At 42.1% G+C, this 24,209-nt stretch overlaps 1 protein-coding gene across 9 annotated transcripts in view; it reads left to right on the plus strand.

The window, feature by feature from the left end:
• Positions 1 to 24,209, plus strand: part of KIF21A (kinesin family member 21A) — a 155,859-nt gene that overhangs the window by 55,114 nt on the left and 76,536 nt on the right. For all 9 annotated transcript variants that reach the window (XM_054019002.1, XM_054019027.1, XM_054019051.1 and 6 more), the window contains exons 4-8: positions 11,632 to 11,781; positions 13,203 to 13,337; positions 17,376 to 17,543; positions 19,572 to 19,687; positions 23,696 to 23,891. In XM_054019002.1, coding sequence (XP_053874977.1) covers positions 11,632 to 11,781; positions 13,203 to 13,337; positions 17,376 to 17,543; positions 19,572 to 19,687; positions 23,696 to 23,891 — 765 coding nt within the window. The remainder of the gene's footprint in view (positions 1 to 11,631; positions 11,782 to 13,202; positions 13,338 to 17,375; positions 17,544 to 19,571; positions 19,688 to 23,695; positions 23,892 to 24,209) is intronic.

Consider the following 24,209-nt stretch of genomic DNA (forward strand, 5'->3'; position numbering starts at 1 on the left):
CCCACAGCTTGGTGCGTTCCGGCCCCTCCGCCTCCTTCTCTCACCGGGCAGGCAGCGTGCCACTCAAAATCGGCTCGCGTGCCATGTTTGGTACACGCACCATAGGTTGCCGACCCCTGCATTAGAGATATTGTCTGTGTGCATGTCTCTCTTATCTAAAGTCTTACTATCCTCTGACGGTAACCTAGGCCGGCCTAACTTCTTCAGACATCCCCAGCAGAGTTGTGTGTCTGTCTGACTCTCCTGAATAAAGAGTGTTCTTTTTTTAATCCTACTACAGTTTTTTTTTTCTTTCCTGTTCACGGGCCTTTTCTGGTCCTGGAATTAGTTGTCTTTTAACCCTGAAGTGGTTGCCTAGGAGTGGCTTATCTTGAGCCATTCTTTTCCCTTCCTGCCGATTACATGGAACACATTGAATTTCCGCATATGGATCTGCCTTTAATAGGGTTACCATACGTCCGGATTTTCCCGGACATGTCTGCCTTTTTGGGCCTCAAATCCCCGTCCGGGGGGAAATCCCCAAAAGCTGGACATGTCCGGGAAAATCAGGACATGCGGGGCCGGCGGTGCTGGGCCGGGGCCGGGCCGGCGGTGCTGGGCCGGGGCCGGGCCGGCGGTGCTGGGCCGGGGCCGGGCCGGCGGTGCTGGGCCGGGGCCGGGCCGGCGGTGCTGGGCCGGGGCCGGGCCCGGGGCCGGCACCCCAGGGCCTGAGCCGACCCAGGCTGGAGATGCCGGGGGGGCCAGACTGGGCCGCGCCTCCTCCCTCCCAGGCTTCCCGCGAATCAAATGTTCGCGGGAAGCAGGGGAGGGGGCGGAGTTGGGGCGGGGACTTTGGGGAAGGGGTGGAGTTGGGGCGTGGGCGGGGCTGGGGGCAGGGCCGCCACTTCCCCATGGAGTGTCCTCTTTTTGGACACTCAAAATATGGTAACCCTAAGCCTTTAAACATATGAGGGGTAGGTAAGCTGCTTCTTGGTGCCCTTTGCCCTGCACCCAATGAAAGCCCATCCCTGTGCTGTGAAAGCAATTTATATGGAGTTGTAGGGGCAGCTGCTGGCAAAAGAAGCCCTGACACCATGGTTCCACATATGGGATGTTACCTGGGAGCTGGAAGTTTGAAGTTTGAAACCTATGGCTATTGACTTATAACTCTATAAATTAAGATTTGTGGCTTCTACAAACTACAGACTTATCATAGGCTAAAACAGAATATATCCAGTAACTCCAATATTAAACTAGCCCGCATTCCCAAAAAAATATCCAAAGGGGCCAGCCCCATTGAGACCAGCAGAATACAACAAATGTGCAGTATCTAAGAGATGTCATTTTTTGGATACAAATGGCAACAAATACTTTAGCGTTTGACAAAGTGAACAACTCTAATATAGTTTTTGGTGCTTATCTTATGTCACTTAACTCATAAATGGTCAAAAGGATTTTCACATATTTACGGAAATATTCATCTCTTTGCTAGGACTAAAATGGAAAGCTTTGACCCCCAAGAAATTTCCCAAAGGTTGTAAGTAAGTGAGTGATAAGCAGGTAATAGTTAAAGACTATTACATTTGCTAATGGAAAATCTTACCTTTAATAGATCAGTCATCTATGCTAATTAGATGCAAAATCATTTTTCAGTCTTATTTTATGCTAGATGTTTCTTTTTAATTTAAAATTTGTAAATTATAAAATTTAATTTATAAAATAAACTAAAAAGTGTTTTCCTTAGCTGTTCTTGCACAAATTACATAACTTGCCTATGAACTTTTCCTGAACAAAGGTATTCAGTTGCTCCTAGCCAAATATTTCTGCACTTGACAGGTCTTCCTGAATTGCTTCTGTGGACCAATTCTTCACTGCAATGTTTTGGAGTCTGGCTCACTAGTGAATAATTTGAATCTTTTAAATGTTTTTAGCACTTTATTTTCATGAACATGATCACGTTGTTTTTGTGCTCTTGTGGATTAATCGCAAGTCATTTGATCAAGTCCAAGACTAAACAATTCATTGGTTTGGGCTGAAATTTGGACATGTAGCTTATAGGAGAGCCCATCTGCTAAGTGCTGAGGCTTTTCTTGTGATACCTATAATTCAGCCTCCTCTTTTACCTCTTTTACCATAACAGTTTTTATGCCAAAGTAAAGATTGCGTGCATGCAGGTTGAAGAGCTGTTAGGGATGCAATTGATAGAATTCTATTTTGGAAATCCTTGAGTTTATCTTGCATTGGTTGCCTTTTGTATTGTAGCCAATCCCTGTTCATTGGAAGTCCTTTTTCATGTGTTGGCAAATATTATTTTTCTCATTAGATGCTATTGAGGGAAGGTTCAAGACTGTCTCCGTGTTTTGTCTATGGAATACCTGAGAAAAACAATAAATGTAATTAATAACTACTGCATGAATATTGAATAAATAATAAATGTTTACCAGTTTGTAGCTTATGCCATGGCAATCCAGATCAATACTCAATTCATGCAGACTGTAAGCAAAAGTCAGTTTTAGGTTAGTTTAGGGCTTAGTGCTAATAATTACCTAATGCTAATTTATATTTTTGTAAGAGAGAAACTTATGGAAACAAACTATATCATACTATGTTGTGTATGGTACTTTGTGAAATACATAGCAGTGCATTAACTCCTTTACATATCAAAATACCTTAAAAGTATTAGTTTACTATCACTTACTTAAGTGTTGTCCTTACTGCAAAACCAACAAAATTCAAGTGCATATCATCACGTGACCAGAGGAAGCAGAGAGTATGATCTTCAACAGAGATTGCTCCCTGTGTTTTCTGATAGCACAGTGTTCCAAATTCAGAGCATATTCCAGACGGAGCACCTCTCCTATACTTTCTATTTGTTTTTTTTGAGTAACAAATGGTAGCCATTTTCTTTTTTGTTTTTACTTATCTTAAAGTTCAAAATTCAGGTTGGTAAACACCACTTTCAGATTCAGCACATTCAAATTAAGAAAGAAAGTATGTTTACCAACTTTCTTCCAGAAATGTTTTGTTTCATTAATATCAGTTTATCTGGGAATTTGGCCTACTCTACAACTCTGCTTCTGTGTAAGGGGGGGGGAGGGGAGGCTAATATGGTTACAATATGGGCCAATGTCACCTGTCCCCTCTCTCACTTAGTAATACTGTGACACTGGACTCTGGGTGCTTAAGGCCAATGGCATTTGTGCTCCTTCCCCCATTCCTACACTCCCAATACTTACTAGTCTGCAAATCTTGTGACTCTACACTGGATCTACAGTTACTGTAATTGTAAAATTTTTGGAGGACGTATCCATGTGTCCCCCCCCCCTTTTTTTTTTTTAAATCCCCCATATTGCTGAACTACAAAATCTGGTACTGCATAGTGGTTCTCCCTGTCACTAGTGCAGGTTGAGAAAGTTCTGTTGTAAATTGTAGGAATTTGTGTATTGTTTAATTCGGTATTTTGTTGCTGGAATCTATCTAAATCTTTTAAGCTCCACTCATCACCATGGCTTCTGAGTAAAAAGCTGCTTGTTTGTATAAGATGTCCTAAGTAACTTTAAAACATGTGACTAAAGTTTAACAAACCTTACTTTGTTGTCAGACTTGCACGCTTTTGCCACTGTTCATTTTAGGCACGAATTTTAAACACTCTGGCTAATGTTTGACTAGAAGAATAATGCACAATGAATAGTGCAAATGCTAAAACTGTTCTCTTCACCCTAGATTTGAACTTTGCTTTCTAATTGTTTTGAGACTTGCAGTTGCTCTACTTCAACTTGGATAGTAGCAGCATGAGCAGTGACAAAACCTTAAGAGAATATTTACTGGATTTCAAGAGTTTGTGCAGCATATAATACTACGAACATTACTGTGACTGTTGTAATCCCCAAATATTGTTCTGTAACTAAACAATGCAGTGGAAACTATAGATATAATTAGTTGTTATGCTTCTGTATCCTGTGTTAAAACCATGGTAACTCTGCCCTACCTCCTCCCACACCTTTGAACACTTAACCTCCTAGTGTAGACCAGGCCTATGTCGAATTTAGCAGCGTTAATTCAAATTAACCCTGCACCCGTCCACACAATGAAGCTATTTAGTTCGACATAGAGATCTCTTTAAATCGATTACTATACTCCTCCCCGACGAGGGGAGTAGCGCTAAATTCGACATGGCCATGTTGAATTAGGGTTAGTGTGGACGGAATTCAATGCTAATAGCTCCGGGAGCTATCCCACAGTGCACCACTCTGTTGACGCTCTGGACAGCAGTCCGAGCTCGGATGCTCTGACCAGCCACACAGGAAAAGCCCCGGGAAAATTTGAATTCCTTTTCCTGTCTGGCCAGTTTGAATCTCATTTCCTGTTTGGACATCATGGCAAGCTCAGCAGCACTGACAACGATGCAGAGCTCTCCAGCAGAGGTGACCATGCAATCGCAGAATAGAAAGAGGGCCCCAGCATGGACTGATCGGGAAGTCTTGGATCTGATTGCTGTGTGGGGCGATGAGTCCTTGCTTTTGGAGCTGCGATCGAAAAGATGGAATGCAAAGATCTACGAGAAGATCTCAAAAGCCATGACGGAGAGAGGATACAGCCGGGATGCAATGCAGTGCCGCGTGAAAATCAAAGAGCTGAGACAAGCATACCAGAAGACCAAAGAGTCAAACGGGCGCTCCAGATCCCAGCCCCAGACATGCCGTTTCTACGAGGCACTGCATTCCATTCTAGGTGCGACCGCCACCACTACCCCACCACTGTCCGTGGACTCTGAAGATGGGGTATTGTCGACGGCCACTTCCTCGGAGCTGTTCGAAGAAGGGGAAGATGAGGAAGGAGATGAGGACGAGGCAGTCGACAGTGCTTTCAATGCTGATTTCCCTGACAGCCAGGATCTCTTCATCACCCTCACGGAGATCCCCTACCAACCCTCCCAAGGTGGTAACCCGGACCGTGAATCAGGGGAAACATCAGTAGGTAAGTGTTGTAAACATTTATTTTGAATAGAATAGGCATGGTATGTTAGCAATGGGTTTTTAATGATTAGTTTGACCTAGGCGCTTAACTTTTTAGTCCTTGCCAGTGCAGCTACTGGAAAAGTCTGTTAACATGTCTGGGGATAGAGTAGAAATCCTCCAGGGACATCTCCACGAAGCTCTCCTGGAGGTAATGTGAAAGCCTTTGCATCAGGTTCCTGGGGAGAGCGGCCTTATTGCCTCCTCCATGGTAGGAAACTTTTCTGTGCCAGGCTAGCAGCAGTTACTCCGGTATCATTGCCTGGCAAAGCATGGCGGCATACGGTCCTGGTGTTTGCTGGCATTCACGCAGCATGCGGTCTTTCTCTGTCTCCGTAATCCTCATCAGGGTGATATCGCTCATGGTGACCTGCTTTGAATTAGGGGAATTTTAGTATGGGGACTGATTGTCTGTTCCTTTAAATAATTGTAACCGGCGGTTTACAGCCACGCGGTAGGGGCGGGGAGGCGATCCGTTCATGCTGAGCGGTTCACCGGCAGCGTGCAGGGATCTTTCCCGGGGACAGCCGTGACGGGGGTGGGACAGGGGCAGAGTTCATGCCGGCCGGATCGCCGGCAGCGTGCAGGGATCTTTCCTGAGCCCAGCCACGTGGTGGGGGCGGGGAGGCGAACCGTTCCTGCTGAGCGGTTCGCCGTCAGCATGCAGGGATCTTTCCCGGGGACAGCCGCAACTGGGGTGGGACAGGGGCAGAGTTCATGCTGGCGGGATCGCCGGCAGCAGGAACTGGCCAACACTAGGAGTATTGCTTGGAATGTGAAAGGAGGGCACTGCTGTAAATTAAGCTTTAAGCAGACAAAAGTCTACGGCTTACCATGGCCGCCTGCTAGCAGAATTCCGGTGTCTGGCCTCGCTTGTGTGATCTGTACAGCAAGACCCCAGGCACTCAAGGTGAAGACAGAAAATTCGACCTTGTACTGAGTGCACATGTGATAGGTACTGTGCATGGTCTTATTCGCAGAGAAAGACAATATTCATTGTTTGCAAAAATTTATCTTTTTGATGAATTCACTCCCTTTTTCCCATCCCACAGCTGCGAGTATCTCCCGAGCTACCCCGGCATCCCCCTCCCAGAGGCTGGCATCCAGATCAGGCAGCGAAAGAAAAGGACACGGGATGAGATGTTCTCAGAACTTATGGTCTGTTCCCGAGGCGAGGCGGCACAGTAGACCCAGTGGAGGGAGAACATGTTGCAATACCAGCGATCACACAGTGAACGGGAGGACAGGTGGTGGCAGGAAGACCAGCAGGCGACTCAAACACTGCTTGGACTAATGAGGGAGCAAACGGACATGCTCCGGCACCTTGTAGATGTTCTGCAGGACCGGAGGACAGAGCCCCGCTGCATTCTATCTCTAACCGCCCTCCCCCGCCACAAAGTCCCATCCCCCCCAACCCAAAGTCCCAAGAAGGAGGGGTGCCAGGGGCCGTGAAAACAGTCACTCCACCCCTGCAAACTGCTCAAGTATCAGAAGGCTCTCATTCCCAAAGATTTGATACGTCCTTTCCTTCCCTCCAAATGCACCTCACCCAAGCCCCCATCCCAGTTTCATCCCCTAACTGTGTAGTTCTTAATAAAAAATACGTTTCTGTTAATTACTGTTTCCGTCATGTTCTTTTAGAGGAGAGTGTGTTGGAAGGGGGGAAAGGGGATTGATAACTGGAGAGGATAGTCAACATTAAATGGGTAAAGAAACGGGGGCAGGTTCAGCTTCTGTTTAAAAAAACGTAATAGTCACAGGTTACCCTGGTCACTCTGGAACCTAGCTTTCAAAGCTTCCCGGATGCACAGCGCGTCCTGCTGGGCTCTTCTAATCGCCCGGGTGTCTGGTTGGGCGTAATCAGCAGCCAGGCGATTTGCCTCAATCTCCCACCCCGCCATAAACGTCTCCTCCTTGCTCTCACAGAGATTGTGGAGCACACAGCAAGCTGCAATAACAATGGGGATATTGGTTTCGCTGAGATCAGAGCGAGTCAGTAAGCTTCTCCATCTCCCCTTCAGACGTCCAAAAGCACACTCCACCACCATTCTGCACTTGCTCAGACGGTAGTTGAAGAGTTCTTTTTCACTGTCCAGGGCGCCTGTATAGGGCTTCATGAGCCAGGGCATTAGCGGGTAGGCTGGGTCCCCGAGGATCATTATAGGCATCTCCACATCCCCAACAGTTATTTTGTGGTCCGGGAAGTAAATACCTTCCTGCAGCCGTCTAAACAGACCAGAGTTCCTGAAAATGCGAGCGTCATGAACCTTGCCCGGCCATCCGACATTGATGCTGGTAAAACGTCTCTATGGTCCACCAGTGCTTGCAGCACCATTGAAAAGTAGCCCTTTTGGTTAATGTACTGGCTGGCCTGGTGGTCCGGTCCCAGGATAGGGATGTGAGTTCCATCTATAGCCCCACCGCAGTTTGGGAATCCCATCGCAGCAAAGCCATCTATGATCACCTGCACGTTTCCCAGGGTCACTACCTTTGAGAACAATAGCTCAACGATTGCGTTGGTTACTTGCATCACAGCAACCCCCATGGTAGATTTGCCCTCTGCAAATTGGTTCACAACTGACCGGTAGCTGTTTGGCGTTGCAAGCTTCCAGAGGGCTATGGCCACTCGCTTCTGGACAGTCAGGGCTGCTTGCATCCGGGTGTCCTTGCGCTTCAGGGCAACTCACAAAGTTCCAGGAAAGTTCCCTTACGCAACCGAAAGTTTCGCAGCCACTGTGATTCATCCCAGACCTGCAGCATTATGCGGTCCCACCAGTCTGTGCTTGTTTCCCGGGCCCAGAATCACCGTTCCACAGCATCAACATAACCCATGGCCACCATGATGTCCACAGCGCGGGGTCCCGTGCTTTGTGAGAGGTCTGTGCCCCTCTCAGACTTAATGTCCTCGCCGCGCTGCCGTAGCCTCCTCGCCCGATTTCTCAGCATCTACCTCTGAAAAAGGTGGATGATAAGGCGCGAGGTGTTGACAACGGCCATAACTGCAGCGATGATTGCAGCGGGCTCCATGCTCATGGTGCTGTGGTGTCCGCGCTGTCAATCACCAGAAAAGGAAGATGTAGATCTTCATGCAACAAGAGCAATTCGTGAGTACTACAAGTTTGACTGTGACTGACATAGGAATTATTGACGAGCAATGCTGCCCAAATGCAATCTTTTCTTCAAATTAGTTGTTTTGAAATGCCAAGTAACATTCCATGAGATGCTGATAATCATGCTTTCCCTACTCATCTGCTGACAAAAACTCTTCCAAATGGTGAGACCTGCACAAGAGACTGGTTATGCTAGAGTACGGTAAAACAATCTCTGTTTTGTGCACCCTTTTTCATTTTGAACAAAAGTGCTGCGAATGAATCAGTTCTCTCTGATCAATCAGGATGGAGCATCAACAGAGGTTGGAGGAAGTTGAAAGACCGAATACCATCACATGAGAGTTTAATGTCACACAAAGAACTATGTTGCATGGAAATCCAGCCAATAAGGGCAGCATCAGCTGAAAGTTCAGTTGAGAATTTACTCTTGACTGAACTCTCTCTACAGAAACTAATAACTGAAAAAAACTTCCTGAGAGCATCCTGAATGTCATCCTTTTTCTTTCTGAGCGGGGATTGGCTTTCTTTGGTTCCAGTCAACGTATTGGTGATCATGCAAATGGAAACTTTCTAGGCATAGTTGAGTTCCTCAGCAAATATGACCCACTTTTATCAGAGCATGTTAAACATGTTTGAGAATCGCAAGAGAGTCAAAAGCACATGCAAGTCCATTATCTCTCCACACACATACAAAACGAGTTTATTGAGCTATGTGGGTCATTTGTACAAACAACAATTCTTGATAAGATTCGAAATGCCAAGAATTTTTCAATCATTGTTGATGCCACTCCAGATTCTTCTCACAAGGAACAGACTACTATGGTTATTCGATATGTTAAGATTGTAGACAGCTCAAAATTTTCAATTGAACAAAGGTTTATTTTGTTTGATAATTTTACTAGAATGCTGCTCAAGTACTAGTAATTCTAGAAGGTTTTAAATTAGATTTTCAAGTCTGCATTGCTCAAGCCTATTATAATGGATCTAATATGGCTGGGAAGTACAAAGGTGTACAAGCAGTTCTGTTTCAACATAATTTAAACTGTATTTTCTCCAGCTGTGGAAAGCACACTCTAAACCATGTAGGCATTGACTGTGCTGAATCATGCAAGGAGGCAATTACTTACTTTGGAACTGTTCGGCAAATGTACAATTTTTTCAGTAGTAGTCCACAAATCTGGGAAATTCTGCAGCAATATCTTCCTGTTTCACTGCATGGGATGTCCAAAACTAGATGGTCTGCACGGATTGATGGTGTTCCACCAGTTGCGCAGCATTTGAATTCAGTGAGAGAGGCTTTAAATGAGCTTGAATCTTTCAATCTCACACAGGCTTGAACTGAACTTCAGTCAATTCAGAAGCACATGTCCAAATTTGAATGCATTCTGATGTCATCTTTGTAGATGAAGCTACTTACAATGATCCACCAAACTAATCTGGTAATTTGAAGCACGCAGTGCTACACTTGATGTTCGAGAGGGATAATACTGAAAGTCTTATCAATGACATTCAATAGATTCATGAACAATGGGATGCGATCCTGACTGAGTCCAAATTAGTAGCACAGAATATTGGCATTTCATCCAAGTTCTCCACCAATCGCAACTTACCTACTGAATCCGATGCCGAGCAGCATTAGAGGAAGTACTAGAAATACTCGAACTTGGACTCTCTGGGGTGTTTCCTAATACCACAATTGCATTGCGTATTTTTGTCAGTTTGCCTGCATCAGTGGCTTCAGGTGAACGCACCTTCAACATATTGAAGCAAGTAAAGAACTATCACCGTTCAACTATGGAACAAGAGCGTTTGAATGGGCTCGCCATGCTTAATATCAACTGTGAAATTGCACGAAAGCTAGATTTTTTCCCCCTCAATAATTGGTACATTGATTTGCACAGGAAAAGGCTGGAAAAGCATTTGTTAAAAAAAATATTCAAATGATCTCATTCTTTTTTTGGTGCCTTGTTTTGTTTTCATGTGTCGTCATTTATTTTTTTATTTTTTTTTAATTATGGCTAGCGGCCTCAAAAGCTGGAAGTGGCCTGGGCCCCCATTGATCTCTGAGAGGCCTCAAAGAAACTATTATGTCAAGCCTACAACTAGAAATATAAATGTTACTTCTGCCTAATTTGTCTTGCAAAAGCCACTGCACATGATTTGCATTCCACTCTATTCTTTGTGATAAGTGCATACACAGTAATCTCAGACACTGTAATTAAGTACTGAGAACCTTTAAAAATTAAGTTTCTTTTTATTAGGTGCCTAAGTATTGATTTAGAGGCCTAAACTTGTTCACCCATATGTTGAAAATGTTGGCTAAGCCAAGTTTTGGTTCTCTCAGGCTGTTGGACAATAGCCTTTTTCTTAATCTGCCTTAATGATGCGGTTTTCCTTGACTGTAATTCATTATAACATATTTTACTGTTTGTTAATAGTTGCAAATTTGATTAATTATGGTTAGGCAAGTCACTTAACTTTTCTGCCTCAGTTTCCATAATCTAAAACTGGATAATAAAACCTGCCTACTTTACATAAGCATTTTGAGGTTTAATTAATTAATTTGGAAAAGCACTTTGAGGATGTTTGCTCTCTAAGGGCTAAATATTATGTGACTATTTGACAGCCTGAAAATATCCTATATGTGTTGCTTTTATTATTTATATTAAAGTTGTGGGTATAGGCCCCAATTAAGATTTGGGCCCATTGTTCTAGGCAATGTACAAAGGTGAGTAAGAAACAAAGCCCCAAAGAGCTTATCTAAATAGACAAGACCCTTTACCTACCTATTTTCTAACTTACAACTAGAGTATGACTTGTAACTTCCATGTCAATTTCATAGTGTTATTGTGTGTGGTTGTTTTGCTATTTTTTATGTAATATTTTTGGATGGGGTGGATTGTTTGTTTTACTTAGATATTATATGTATTCTAGGGCAGTGGTGGGTGAACAGGCAGGGATTAGCCAAAAGGAAAAACCAAAGAAGGGGCATTGAGGGGAGGGAAGTAGATGGGGGTGGGAAGGATAGAGACGAACATGTCAGGCAAATGGGATGAGGGACTGAGTGGAAGGAGGGTTGGAGCAAACTTTAGTCAGACAGCGGAGGGGAAAGAATGTCCAAAGTAAAACTATAGAAAGCAGCCTGACATCATTGGTGTCCAAAGGTGCCTTGCACTGAGACTGCTTCTGCAATTGCTCTGCTAGCTTTGAGTGTCTCCTCTGGGTTGGCTTCACCCTATAATTTCTCTCTTCCCCTCCCCCCCCAGCCACATGGCTCAAATTGACATTGCTCATATTTCTTAAATTAGATAGCAAAAGTGCACAGATAATTAACCTTTAGTCATTTTTTGTGTTCATTGATTGTTCTCCTAATGCTGTATTTTATACAGTGGCCCTTATGGTAATTATTGATGACTCTCCTGTGAGAAGTCGATTTTAGAATGTTATATAAAGGTAATATGTAGATGTTTTGTTTTTGTTTAGAGTTTATTACCCAAAGTAATGTTTTATGCCTTTTTCTTTGCTAGCTTTACAATGAAGAAGTTCTTGATCTATTTGATACAACACGTGATATTGATGCAAAAAATAAAAAATCAAATATCAAAATACATGAAGATTCAACTGGAGGAATTTATACAGTGGGAGTTACAACACGAACTGTGAATGGAGAAGCAGAGGTGATAACTGAAAATAAGTTTATATATAACATGCATCCCCAATATAAAAATATGGATTGTCTCTAGTTTGATGGACAAACTTGTTAAACCCTGACTCATTTATCAATCCTTCTCCTCCCCCTCACCCCCCGTTCTTACTGTAGTCCAAGTTTAACCATTTTCAAACCATAGATGCAGGCAGGGGGTGGTGGTGCTGGTGGGTAGAAAATACTAAAGCTATTGTCCACGGCTTCTAACTTCTGATAAATACAATGACTAAAAATGTAGGTCTTCCTTTCCATTAGTGACAGAACCTTCTGAAGCCCAGCAATTTAACTTAAGCTTAAAACAGAGCTGAAAACTTTTGTTTCAGACACTGCACTCTTTTATGTCTGTAGATTGATACAAATAGGACCTGCACTTAAGTAAGGGTTTGTCTTCACTACCGGTGTAAGTCAACCTAAGTTACGCTACTCCAGCTACATGAATAACGTAGTAGAGTCGACATAGCTTATGTTGACTTATCCGGTGTCTTCACTGCACTGCGTCAATGGAAGCTGCTGTCCGGTTGAACTTACCTTACTCTTCCAGGGGAACTGAAGTACCGGAGTCAACCAGAGAGCGCTCTGCCGTCGATTTAGCGGGTCTTCACTGGACCCGCTAAATCAACATCGATTTCAGCAGCGTCGATCTTCCTGGTAGTGAAAACAAGTCCTAAGGTCTGGTCTACACTTTGGGGAGAGGGGAGATTGGTCTAAGTTACACAACTTCAGCTACGTGAATAACGTAGCTGAAGTCAACGTACTCTCTCGGCGGTGGAGTACAGGAGTCGACGGGCGAGCGCTCGGGTTGATTTATTGCGCCTAAACTAGATGCGATAAATTGACCCCCCGCTGGATCGATCGCTGCCCGCCCATCCGGTGGGTAGTGTAGACATACCCTAAGAAAGAACAGGAGCTGTATTTAGCATAGCTTTATGATAGTTGTGTAATTCCAGCATGTATATGTGTACCCTAGGCCCTATGTATACTACTTTTCCCATGTTAGGAAAGCATTTTTAAAATGACTTTTAAAATAATTTTACTGCAGTGGTTTTAAAATTCTGTCCCTAAATCTTGTTAGTGCCCGTCTTGGGAAATTGTGAGAAATTGTATTGTAGATAGTGCTCTAGTACACTACCGCTTTAAGTGATGGAGGGATATCTTCTTGTCTCTCGCTGAGGGATATAGCTGTAAAAAGCTCAGAAGAGTGTACCGAGAAGCCACAGTGAAACCACATAACTCTTCAGTCTGCTCATAAGAGTCCATGCAGTTTTTATTTAAAAGCAGCTGAAACATTAGTTGAGCAAGAAAACAAAAGTGCAGGCAGGTAAGTGTAGCAATTCTTGCTCTTTTAAAAAAAAAATAAAAAATGGAATATATACATTTTTGTCTCTCTTACAGATGATACAGTGTTTGAAGTTGGGTGCTTTATCTCGAACCACGGCCAGTACTCAGATGAATGTTCAAAGCTCACGTTCTCATGCCATCTTCACTATACACGTGTGTCAAACCAGAGTTTGCTCTGCAATTGACACTGTATGTATTACAGATTTACAGTACTTTGCTTTAGTGACAACTTTTCCGAATGTGAATATCGATTTGTCAGACAACTAACTGTTCTGTGTTTTGAATTACATTTAGTAAAAATATCTCACTCATCACCATGCCATTTGCTAGGCACTATGAATAATTTGATCTAATCTGTGCACATGTAATCAGCCCCATAGCTGGAGGCAATAGTAGACTTGTCAATTTCATATGTGAATCAGCCACTGTTGAGCTGTTTAGCTCTCTCTTCCCTTCCTGTGAGAGAGGCTTTCAGTTGCTATTGGGAGTGGGAGGGGGAGAGGAAGTTCTTCCTACAGCACCTCTTATTGGTTATTCTGCCAAGGAGGCAGATGGGCAACCAACCATAGCGCTCAAATTTGCTAGGAGGCTGGACCTTCTCGCTACACTACAAGGATGGGCTCCAGCCTCAGCCAGAATCATGTAATTATAAAAAAAAATAGCAAGAGTTGGCAATACTTTGTAACACAGTGGTCTGGCCTGGGGCCAGCCAGCCCTGTTTTAGGTGGAGCCCCATTTAAGAACTGGTTGGGAGCTGGCCATTCACAGGGTCCCAACCAAGGTGACCCCCCTGCCCCCATAGCAACCTGAAGCCGTTTTCACAGGAGGAGAGGCGGGAGATAAAGAGCTTATCAACTCAGAGCCGCTCTGCTCCCCTCCTGTGAGAATGGGGGAAGGATGGTTCCTCTGCTCCTTGCCCCTCTTTTCTCCCTCCCTGCACCACCTGACCTGGGAATGGGCAGAGGGGGATGAAGACCCCCTGGAGTTTTCTCCCACTCCTGGAAGGGGGAGAGGGGGACCCCAGTACAGCGCTCCCCCCCTCCCCTGCGCTCCGCGGCTGGGAGAAGGAGGTGAAGAACCACAGAAGGAGAAGAGTTGCATTTGGGGCAGCTGAACTGATGGTGGAACTGAACTGATAGGGGTGAGGGTTGGGATGCTGAACTGATGGTGGGGCAGAACTGATTGGGTGAGGGTTGGGGTGCTGAACTGATGGGGGTGGGGACAGAATTAACTGCTGGACAGGGCCCAGGAAGATATGGGGGTGAGAGCTCCTGCAACAGGGTCCAAAATCATCTTACTCAATGAATTTGGAAGAGTGGTCAACACTAACTATCACACACAGGAGAGGAGCAGAAAGAGTTAAAAAATCAAAAGACAAACAACCCCCCCCCCCACCACCAATAGTCTTTAAAAAATATTCTCATGATTTTTTGTGGGCTTGAGTCATGATTTTTGATCTCTTGAGGTTGACAATACTAGTTACACATCCTCTTTTCTGGGGGGCTTTAGTAAGATGTTTTGAAGATGTGGTATATGACATTACTGGATCCTGAAACCCAAACTGCAGCTGATTAAAAGGCTCTCTTTTGTTTCTACAGTGCCTAGCATAATGGGTTCCTGATCCTAATGGGGGCCCCGGACACAACTGGAATACAAATAAATAATCAGTTGGGGGCAGGGAAAGCCACAATTCAGGTTTCAGGTTTTGCTTTTTTCCAAAGACAGCAGCTTCTAGAGACCTGTTGCTAGGGTAACAGATTTACTCCTTTGGCAGACAGCACAGCAGGTGAAGCCTCTGCTGCCCAGGGAGGGTAGGCAGCTGGGTCTGCGGTGGATTGAAAGGGTTCTATACCCTCTACATTTACGCCCTCTGCACTTAGAGATGTTCTTAAACCTATAGTTTATTTTCTAAGTTAGCAAGAATGAAAGGCTGTGTTAATGTTTAAGGAGTGTGAGAGTGTGTGTGTGTGTGTGTGTGTGAGGTATAAATTAGCTATATAACTGTTACAGACTCAGAAGTAAGGTACTCTTAAGAAAAATGATGCACAATAATATTCTGTTTTGAAACCTACAGCATCACCTGCTTAACTTCTAGTAAGTTTAAACCACAAAATATTGCAGTCCAAGACCACGGCTGAGGGGACTATTAATGGGATGCAAAAACTATCACACTCTGGTCATCAATTTTAAAACCAGCCCATATTGGTAGTGATTGAAAATTTGTAATATTTTAACCAGTTTGCAGAATACACCTATATGAAATGAGTTGGTCTTAGTCCAGCTTCAGTGGACGTGTCCACAGCACAGATTGCCATGAAAACGGACACTAATTGGCTCCCTTCTTGGCAATCTTAGCAGAGGGTCCAAGGAGTAAATAAATAAGCATAGGGAAGAAATGATCTTCTCAACCCACAAGTGTTTCCTCTACAGTAGGACTGAGCCATATGGGCAGGGAAGAGTGAGGACTACTGTTAGATACAGCATAGGCAGCAGTACCTGTTTTGGGATGGATAAGACTTCAATCTCCAGGGTAAGCATCAGCAGCAAACACACAGTCTACTAAGGACCGTTGCACCAGCCAGAGTAACCACAGTTGATGGCATCACACCAGGCATGGTATAGTGAAATTCTCAAATCTGGCTCAGTCTTGTGAATCCACAAATCTCTGGGGTGGCCCTACATGTGGTGTCAGGTAAGGTCAGAACATGCACCCGTTTGCACATTGATAGAGAGTTTGTGCTGGGGTGCTTTGGTCATCCTGGTGACACTGCTGAAGAACATGCAATGGTGCTTTTGAATATAGCATGTGATTGAAGGAAAGCCAGATCTTGGGATTGTGACATTTCACACAAAGTCAAACCACTTTATGCTCAGAATTTGTCATTGACAACGCATATGGAATGCCTCTTGCTGCTCCACTTCTGCCTGTAAGAAGGTCCAGGTTTCTGACTGGCATAGCTGTGCAGGCAGTATGCAAGTATTGGTAGATTCAGAACTTTGTCTCTGTGCAAAGTTATTTTTGCATTCATAAGCGAGGCATAGACTTCATGCAGGAGGTGGTGAGACCTGTTGGTCAAAGAACATCAAGTTGCTGCAACTGTTTGAACTTTGCTTGCAGCCCTAGGTAGATGAACTTGTCAACACTCTGCATGATACTTGACCCCACTGGTACTGGGGGCTCTTGTGGCCCATCTCTGAGGTTCTGGACTTTGGTCTTCTGCCATGAGATGTTAAACCCCATAGTGCAGGTGCTGTTTTGGAGACATTGGAGGGCAGGTCTGAAATTCTCTGACTTCCCTCAGGATAAGGACTACTAATTCTTTTCTTAAAAAATGCTTTGGGGTGGCCTAAGGGCAATGAAAGAGAATGTTTTTGCTGCCATGCATGAGGATGTGGATTTGAGAATGGCTGACTGAAACCCTCTTATAGCGTAAGCCACTAAAGACAAGGTGCCCGACCGATTTTATGCAGTTGGCCTGAAGAGATTAGGGTGTGCTGGTAGCATTTGTTACTACCTTGATGGAGATGTTGAATTTTTCCTTTCCTTTTTCTCCCTTCTCCTGCCCCTACTTCATCCCCGGTCTAAAATGTGGGTTCTGCTGTAATAGTGGCAGCTGGGAAGAGGATCAGAAGAAAATAAGCATTTTCTACAATGAAGGTCTGGGATGATGCCCTAATGATAGCTGCGGATCAGGATTAGAAGTATAGAGTATTAAATCAGTGGATCTTTAGCTAACATTCACTGTGCTATTTTGGCAGGTTGATGAACTAAGCAAATGTGTGTTACTTTAGAAAGTGACACACAATGCATTAACCAATACATTTTTTAACCAATTATTGGGGTGAGTCGGGAAGATACAGGTTTATGATCAAACTTTATTGCCCGGCTGTCCAGCTTTTTTTGCATTTCTTAATACAATGTTTTTCTCTAGTAAGAAGCAGTTAGAGCTGTTTAGGCTGAACACTCATGTGTGGAACTTTATTTTGGTGCTGATATTTGTCTCAAGTTGGCTTTTTATGAAAAATATGTTCATGTGCACAGCTAAACTTGAGGAGGATTTGGGAGTAGTTGCTCTGTTAAAAAGAGCTTAGTTTAATAAATTGAGGAGATAGAAGGGAACAACACTGTCCCTGGTCAAATAATTGCTATTTGAGCCTTGTTAATATGCAGTAAAGTGTTTTACATTTTTTCTTGTTGCAAAACTTTATGAATTCTTTTTGTTGCAGGACAATGTGACAGATAACAAGATAATTTCTGAATCTTCTCAGACGAATGAGTTTGAAACCCTTACTGCCAAGTTCCATTTTGTTGATCTGGCAGGATCTGAAAGATTAAAGCGTACAGGAGCTACTGGAGAGAGAGCAAAAGAAGGCATTTCTATCAACTGTGGACTAGTAAGATTAAAGACTTGTTTTGTTAGGCTGTTAACCTCTTTTCTTGTTTTTCGTTCTCTTCCATTGAGTAATCTCTGAAGTGGAAATGTTTAGTGACGCTCAGAACCAAGGACTTCAGTATGAGAACTAAGAAATGACAATTTATAGGAGTTCTAACTAGGTTCCCATACTTGTTAACAATTCCTGGGTTGCACTAGACTGTAACTGGAAAACTGTGATATCAGTAATTCTCTCTGAAAGTAACTTGGGCCCTGCAGAAAATATTTTTAGATAAAGTGTACCCTCTACTGATTTTAGCGGCATTCACATTGTACTGTACTTACAGCAAACAAAAGCTATAAATAAAATGTGTTTTCTGTAGTAAATTTTTAAATAAAATTAAAAATATATAGTAGATCGCTAGGCTTATAGTGATATTATGAAAATCAAAATATTTCTTTAAAAGGACACAATCAACTTGAAATATAATTCATTAAAACAAAAAATTTAAAGTAGTATGTCTACCCCTGTCTATTTCGATGATTTTACAATTGAATTTTACTATTTAAAAAAAAAAAAAATCTCTCCCCTGTTGCTGTGAGAAAGACCCAGACAAACAGGGGAAATGGACAGACTTTAAGTGATTCCATGTCAAGCCTCTGCTCCTTGCACTTGCTTGGAGCCCTGTTCGTTTATTAGGGCTCTGTGTGGATATAAGGGTCTGCCTATGCAATTTTCTTTACAGGACCGGGTACCAAATTTGTTCATTTTATGGGTGAAAACATGCCTTCTAACAGCCAGACTGCACACTTAGCCTGTGATCAGAACAGAACTTCTTTTTCTTTCTGGCTCATGTATCACCAGTGATAAAGATTCTGCAACTGGAGCTTGGTTAACAATTTTATTAACATTGTGAGAGGCAGAAAAGAGTTCGGCTCAGTTTCCCATCATTCTACTGACTCTGCAGAGCTAGCAGGAGTTTTTGGTTTCTCTGGGTTTTTTGTTTTTTTTTAAATCTTACATGCTTTAGTGACAAAAATATAACATGCATAAAATCTGATTGATGTGCTGCTTTTATAAAGTCACCATAACTGCACTTAGAAAAAATATTTTAAACATTACAATTTTAATTCGCTGAACTACTTTTATAGCATTTTGTTGTAATTCATAGGTGGCAAATGACTTAAACAAATTCAAGCATATGGGAACACTATTGAAAGTAGCATTGAATCTGAGATTTTATAATTGTTGGCTCAATTAAGACATTTTATAAGAATATATTGGGAATTAGTTGCACAGAGTGCCACCTCGTGGTATATATTTAGAAGAACAAATATAGCTGAGATGCCATAGATGCAAAGACCTAAAAGAAAGTGGTTATTTTCCTTTAAAATTTAGACCTTGATACTGCAAATGCTTACACATATGAATAATCCCATTGAAGGAAATGGGATTGCATGTGTACATAGGTTTTTGCAGGATCCGGGCAATAGATTGTTTATAAATACCATGTAAACACTTGCAATAAAAATGTAGTGTCTATGGTAATGGAAAAATCACAACTAAAGAATTCTATACTAGCACCTCAATAAATCAGAAAATTCAGGATATTCTCTTTCATATCTGCAAAGGTGTTAAGTGCTCATTTTTGTGTCAGAATAATACTGATGCAAGGTGTTTGGTTGTTTTTTCTTTTAATATAAAACCAAACTTAGTAAAATTAAATATAATAAGGAAGATACCTTCTATGAGAAATAGCTTATAAATTTAACAATCATCAAATTAAATGGCTGTTACAAAACAAAATAATGAATACTGCTACATGTGACCCTCATTTTGGATTAATTAAGAGAGCATATGCTTGCCACATAACCTGCTTGTTCATAAAGACTGCAAATTGCAACGGTTATTTAATTTATTATTGCGAGCATGTAAATATACAATAGTGCATAAAAAAATTATTGTACCTGGGTCAGTAACAAATATTTTTTTAAATAAGGTTACTTAAAATTGACAATAAGTTTGTTGTAAAATTTGTCATCTTTTTAGCTGGCACTTGGCAATGTAATAAGTGCACTGGGGGATAGAAGTAAGAAGGCAACTCATGTACCATACAGAGATTCAAAACTCACAAGACTACTTCAAGACTCTCTTGGGGGAAATAGGTATGAAAATTGGCTATTATATACTACATTGTGATGAACCTGGTTTGATGGCTTTGGTAAAGGACTGCATAATTTTAAAGAATATTATCAGCTTACTATATCTGAGGCCTAAAATGTTTTGGTGGTTGTGTATATTATTACAAAACTCAAGATGACTAGAAATTTGTAATTTAAATGAAAACTTTCCTTTACCCTTTCGGAAATAAAAAATACTTTTTGTATTGTGTTAGTGCATGAGAACTGGAAAGCAAGATATAGTATGACCAAAAGTGAAAATGACCACTATATTTTTCTTCTGAGTGAAATTAAAAAACCACTAACAGTATAAACATTGAAAGCTACAGTAGATTAATTTCATTTGCAATAGTCCAAGGTGATATTAGTAACATAGGGAAAATTTTTTAAGTTAGTTGACATTGTCCCTTTCAGTGGCATTGTGGTTATACTTTGCTTATGGCTAAATTGTTTGAAATCTTAGCTGCCAATTAAGAAGAGAATCCTTTTTAAACTATGTAATTTAAATGTAATTTCATTGTTGCATCACGGCCTTATTAATTAGAATGTGATTGGAAGTTGTAGTCACTTTTTGCTTGAAGCAGAAGTTTTTTTTTTTTTTTTACGTGGCTTATTTTACATGGGATATTCTGACCAGCCTTTGATGTGTTACAATATATAGTTAGTGTCACAAAGGAGGTGAGTTCATCAATATGAATAGAATTCTGAAACATTTTATTATTGTAACAATCTCAGCAGTGTTTTATTAAAAAAAAAACAAGAGGATTTCATTATTTAGCTGCCATTTTAATTTTGCAATCCAGTTTGCCTCCCCACAATATTTTTTGCCACTATTCTTCTTTATAGTCCCTCACTCCTCCGTTCCCCCTATCCTTGCTGCTGCTAACATTTGTACGTTTGAAGTGGTTTTGCAAACTACTATTTGCCCGTTTGCTGTGGGGTTGGGGTTTGTGTGTGTGTGAGATTTAATAGTTTGATAAAAGACCAATTTTTTTTGTTAATATCAGTCGTCATTGTAAACAGAAGCTGAGTAGATTTTTGTGACTGAGCTGATATATTTTCATGAGTTTTCCAAGCTTGGTTTAAAGAGTTAATTCTCTCTTGCTTATATTCCTCTAGTCAGATTCTTAGCCTCTAACATTAATCACAGTTAGTTACTGTGGAGATGACAGTGATACAAACAGAGGATTACGACTTCAGTGAGAAATAATACTCTGTACTTAACGTATTATAGCTCTTTTCATCTTCAAAGTCATCATAAAAATTAACCAGCTAATTAAGCAATAAGCATCCGGGCTCAGATGAACCCTGAAAAACAAACAAATGTTTCCATGCAAATGTCCATAATAATTTAAAATACATAGGCCCTACCATGGAGAAAGAGCTTCTGCAGCTGCTGGCTGATAAATCTCCTGTAATACACATCCATGTACATTACTTTCAACTCACTGGGGGAAATGCTTTCCAAAAGCAGCTGCATATGCCAGGTTAGGCAGGAGATAATCACCTATGACTGCTTCTTCCTTTGGGGTGGAGTCTGACTTTCCCAATCCGATCGTCTAGTATTGTAGTCCATCTCCTGGGATTGGCCTCAAGATTTCTGAGCATATGCTCTCTCTGCCTCCTACACTGTCATCTTCCTTGGCCTTTATGCAGCTTGCATGACTCAGAATGCCACAGATATGTTTAATGATGTTATACTGAATTGAATCCTAAAGAAAAGAAGAAAACAAAACTAGTATATAACCATAATTGTCTCTAGATAAAACCAGTTAAAAATAGATATTGTGTTTGGTGCCACAGGCGAGGGTATTGTCTTTGAACCTAGATATATAACCCTAGAGTGTGTGTGATAACCCAGATAAAGGTTCTATCATATTGTTGTTAAAATCTTTTTAAAAACAGGTGCATGACACTGTTTTCATATGTCACCAATCCATTATGGCTGTGACTGAGTGATATCTTTACCAAACCTGGAATTGCCAAAAGATTTCACAGAGGATGGCTAACCACATTTTGAAATCCAGATTGTCCTTGCAGAAATCAAATTAATAGATTTTTTTTTCCTCTTGCCTGTCCCATATTCTCATTATGATAGGAATCAGTACGTACTTATTTTCATTAGTTGTGTAGTTCCCCTGTTAAAGTGGTCAAGTCACTTCTATTAATTTTGTTTTAAATATCAGAGTTCTTTAACTTTGAAAAGCAGCTGTTGCTTGTGTGCAGAATCAATTCTTCATATAATTTTTCAGTACTGTAACATTCCATTGAATATATTCCATTGAACATATATTGTATATTTTGTGGACATATCACACATAATCTTTTATTACATCGTAACAGTTGCTAGTAATAAGTCCATCTATGTTGTACTGCACCCCAAGGACCTTAGATGATGGTAATGCTGCTATTGTGCCCATGTGTACTGTTCTCATGATGCATAATCCTGGCCAAAGGTTGATGCTGTAACAGTTCTGAAGCAGTATTTAAATATTAATCTTTTGCCTGGATTATGCGTACAAAGGTACTGAGCACTTATGCTATTTTATTTGAAAAGCGTTTGCATTAGGCAGTACATGACATGAAAACTTGCTTAATTTTCATATTTTTAAATTTAAGGGAAAAGTAAAATGAAGGGAATAGAATGAATTTTGTTAAAATAGTTCATCATGAAAGTCTGATGGTAAAGCAGAGCTGAAGTCACCACTCAGGGTGTCGGAGGGAAGTGTAGTAGTATTATGTCAAAGACCTTGATTGAGCCAAACTACTTAAACATGCTTAACTTGCAGCTTGATTAATCAGTTTCACACTATCATAAGACTGCTTGCATGCTTAAGTATTTTGCTGAATTGGTGCCTGAGTGCATGAAGGGAACCAAAGAAGAATTCCTAAGTTCTAGTCCGAGCTCTGACATTGAGGTCTTGGGCAAGCTATTTACCTTTTCCAGTTTAGTTTACCAAGCTATACAGTGGGGATAAGAATGACGTGACAGACTATTAATGAGTTTCTCTTTGTAAAGTCTTTGAAGTTGTGAATAACTACATAAATGCTAAATAATTACCATTTATTTTACTTGTAGGATCTCAGATCAGTTATTGATCTAGCACAGAGGTGGGCAAACTACGGCCCGGGAGCCACATCTGGCCCGCCAGACAGTTTAATCCAGCCCTCAAGCTCCCGCTGGGAAGCGGGGTCTGAGGCTTGCCCCGCTCCGGCACTCCAGCCGGGGAGTGGGTCTTGCCCCACTCTGCACGGCTCCCGGAAGCAGCGGTACGTCCTCACTCTGGCTCCTATGTGTAGGGGCAGCCAGGAGGCTCTGCACACTACCCCCACCCTAAGCACCGCCCCCGCAGCTCCCATTGTCCAGGAACCGCAGCCAATGGGAGCTGCAGGGGCGGTGCCTGTGCACAGGGCAGCATGCAGAGCCAGAGGGGGGACATGCCACTGTTTCTGGGAGCTGCTTGAGGTAAGCGCCGCCCGGAGCCTGCCCCTCTGGCCCCCTCCCATGCCCCAACCCCCTGCCCCAGCCCTGATCCCCCTCCCCCCGACCTCTGAACCCCTCGGTCCCAGCCAGAGCACCCTCCTGCACCCCCAACTCCCCAGCCCCACCCCAGAGCCTGCACCCCCAGCCGGAGCCCTCATGCCCTCCTGCACCCCAACCCCCAATTTTGAGAGTCTTCATGGCCCGCCATACTATTTCCATACACAGATGTGGCCCTTGGGCCAAAAAGTTTGCCCACCCCTGATCTAGCATCTTATATGGTAAAATAAGATGATTTAAGGACAATATGGTAGCATTAACTCACAATTTCCATGCTTTTAATGGTGTAAGTCAGATTCTGAACATCTTTAAAGTTAGTTTAAAGTCAGTGCTTTTGTATCAATGTTTATTTCAGTTGATGTATTTGATGCCATGGCACATGGGCTGTTTTGCATAATTTAAAAGAGTTTTTGTTTGGATTTATAAAGTTGATCTATGTCTGTAACTCACAGCCAAACAGTCATGATAGCATGTGTGAGCCCTTCAGACAGAGATTTCATGGAAACTTTGAACACACTAAAGTATGCCAATCGGGCACGAAACATCAAGAACAAGGTGATGGTTAATCAGGACAGGGCTAGTCAACAAATCAATGGTTTACGCAGTGAGATTGCACGACTTCAGATGGAACTTATGGAGTACAAAACAGTAAGTACATTTATTAGGGTTTCTTTTATTTTAGAATATCACTAACATTTTACAACTCATTTTTCTATTAGCTACTTCTACTGCACAAAAGAAAAGAACAGAATAATACCTTTAACTTATATAGCACGTGGTGGCATCCCAAATTTTACCTTCAGATATGAATGCATGACTACCGTTGATGTCAATAGAAGTTGCATATCAGAAGGCAGAGTGTGATCTTATAACCTATACAGAAAACACTTCATTCACCAGTAAGCTGCGGGGGTAGATTACACAACATTTAGGATGGCACATGAGTAAGAGTGTCATTTTTTAGGA

Source organism: Malaclemys terrapin, chromosome 1, assembly GCF_027887155.1.
Source record: "Malaclemys terrapin pileata isolate rMalTer1 chromosome 1, rMalTer1.hap1, whole genome shotgun sequence".
Classification (NCBI taxonomy): Eukaryota; Metazoa; Chordata; order Testudines; family Emydidae; genus Malaclemys; species Malaclemys terrapin.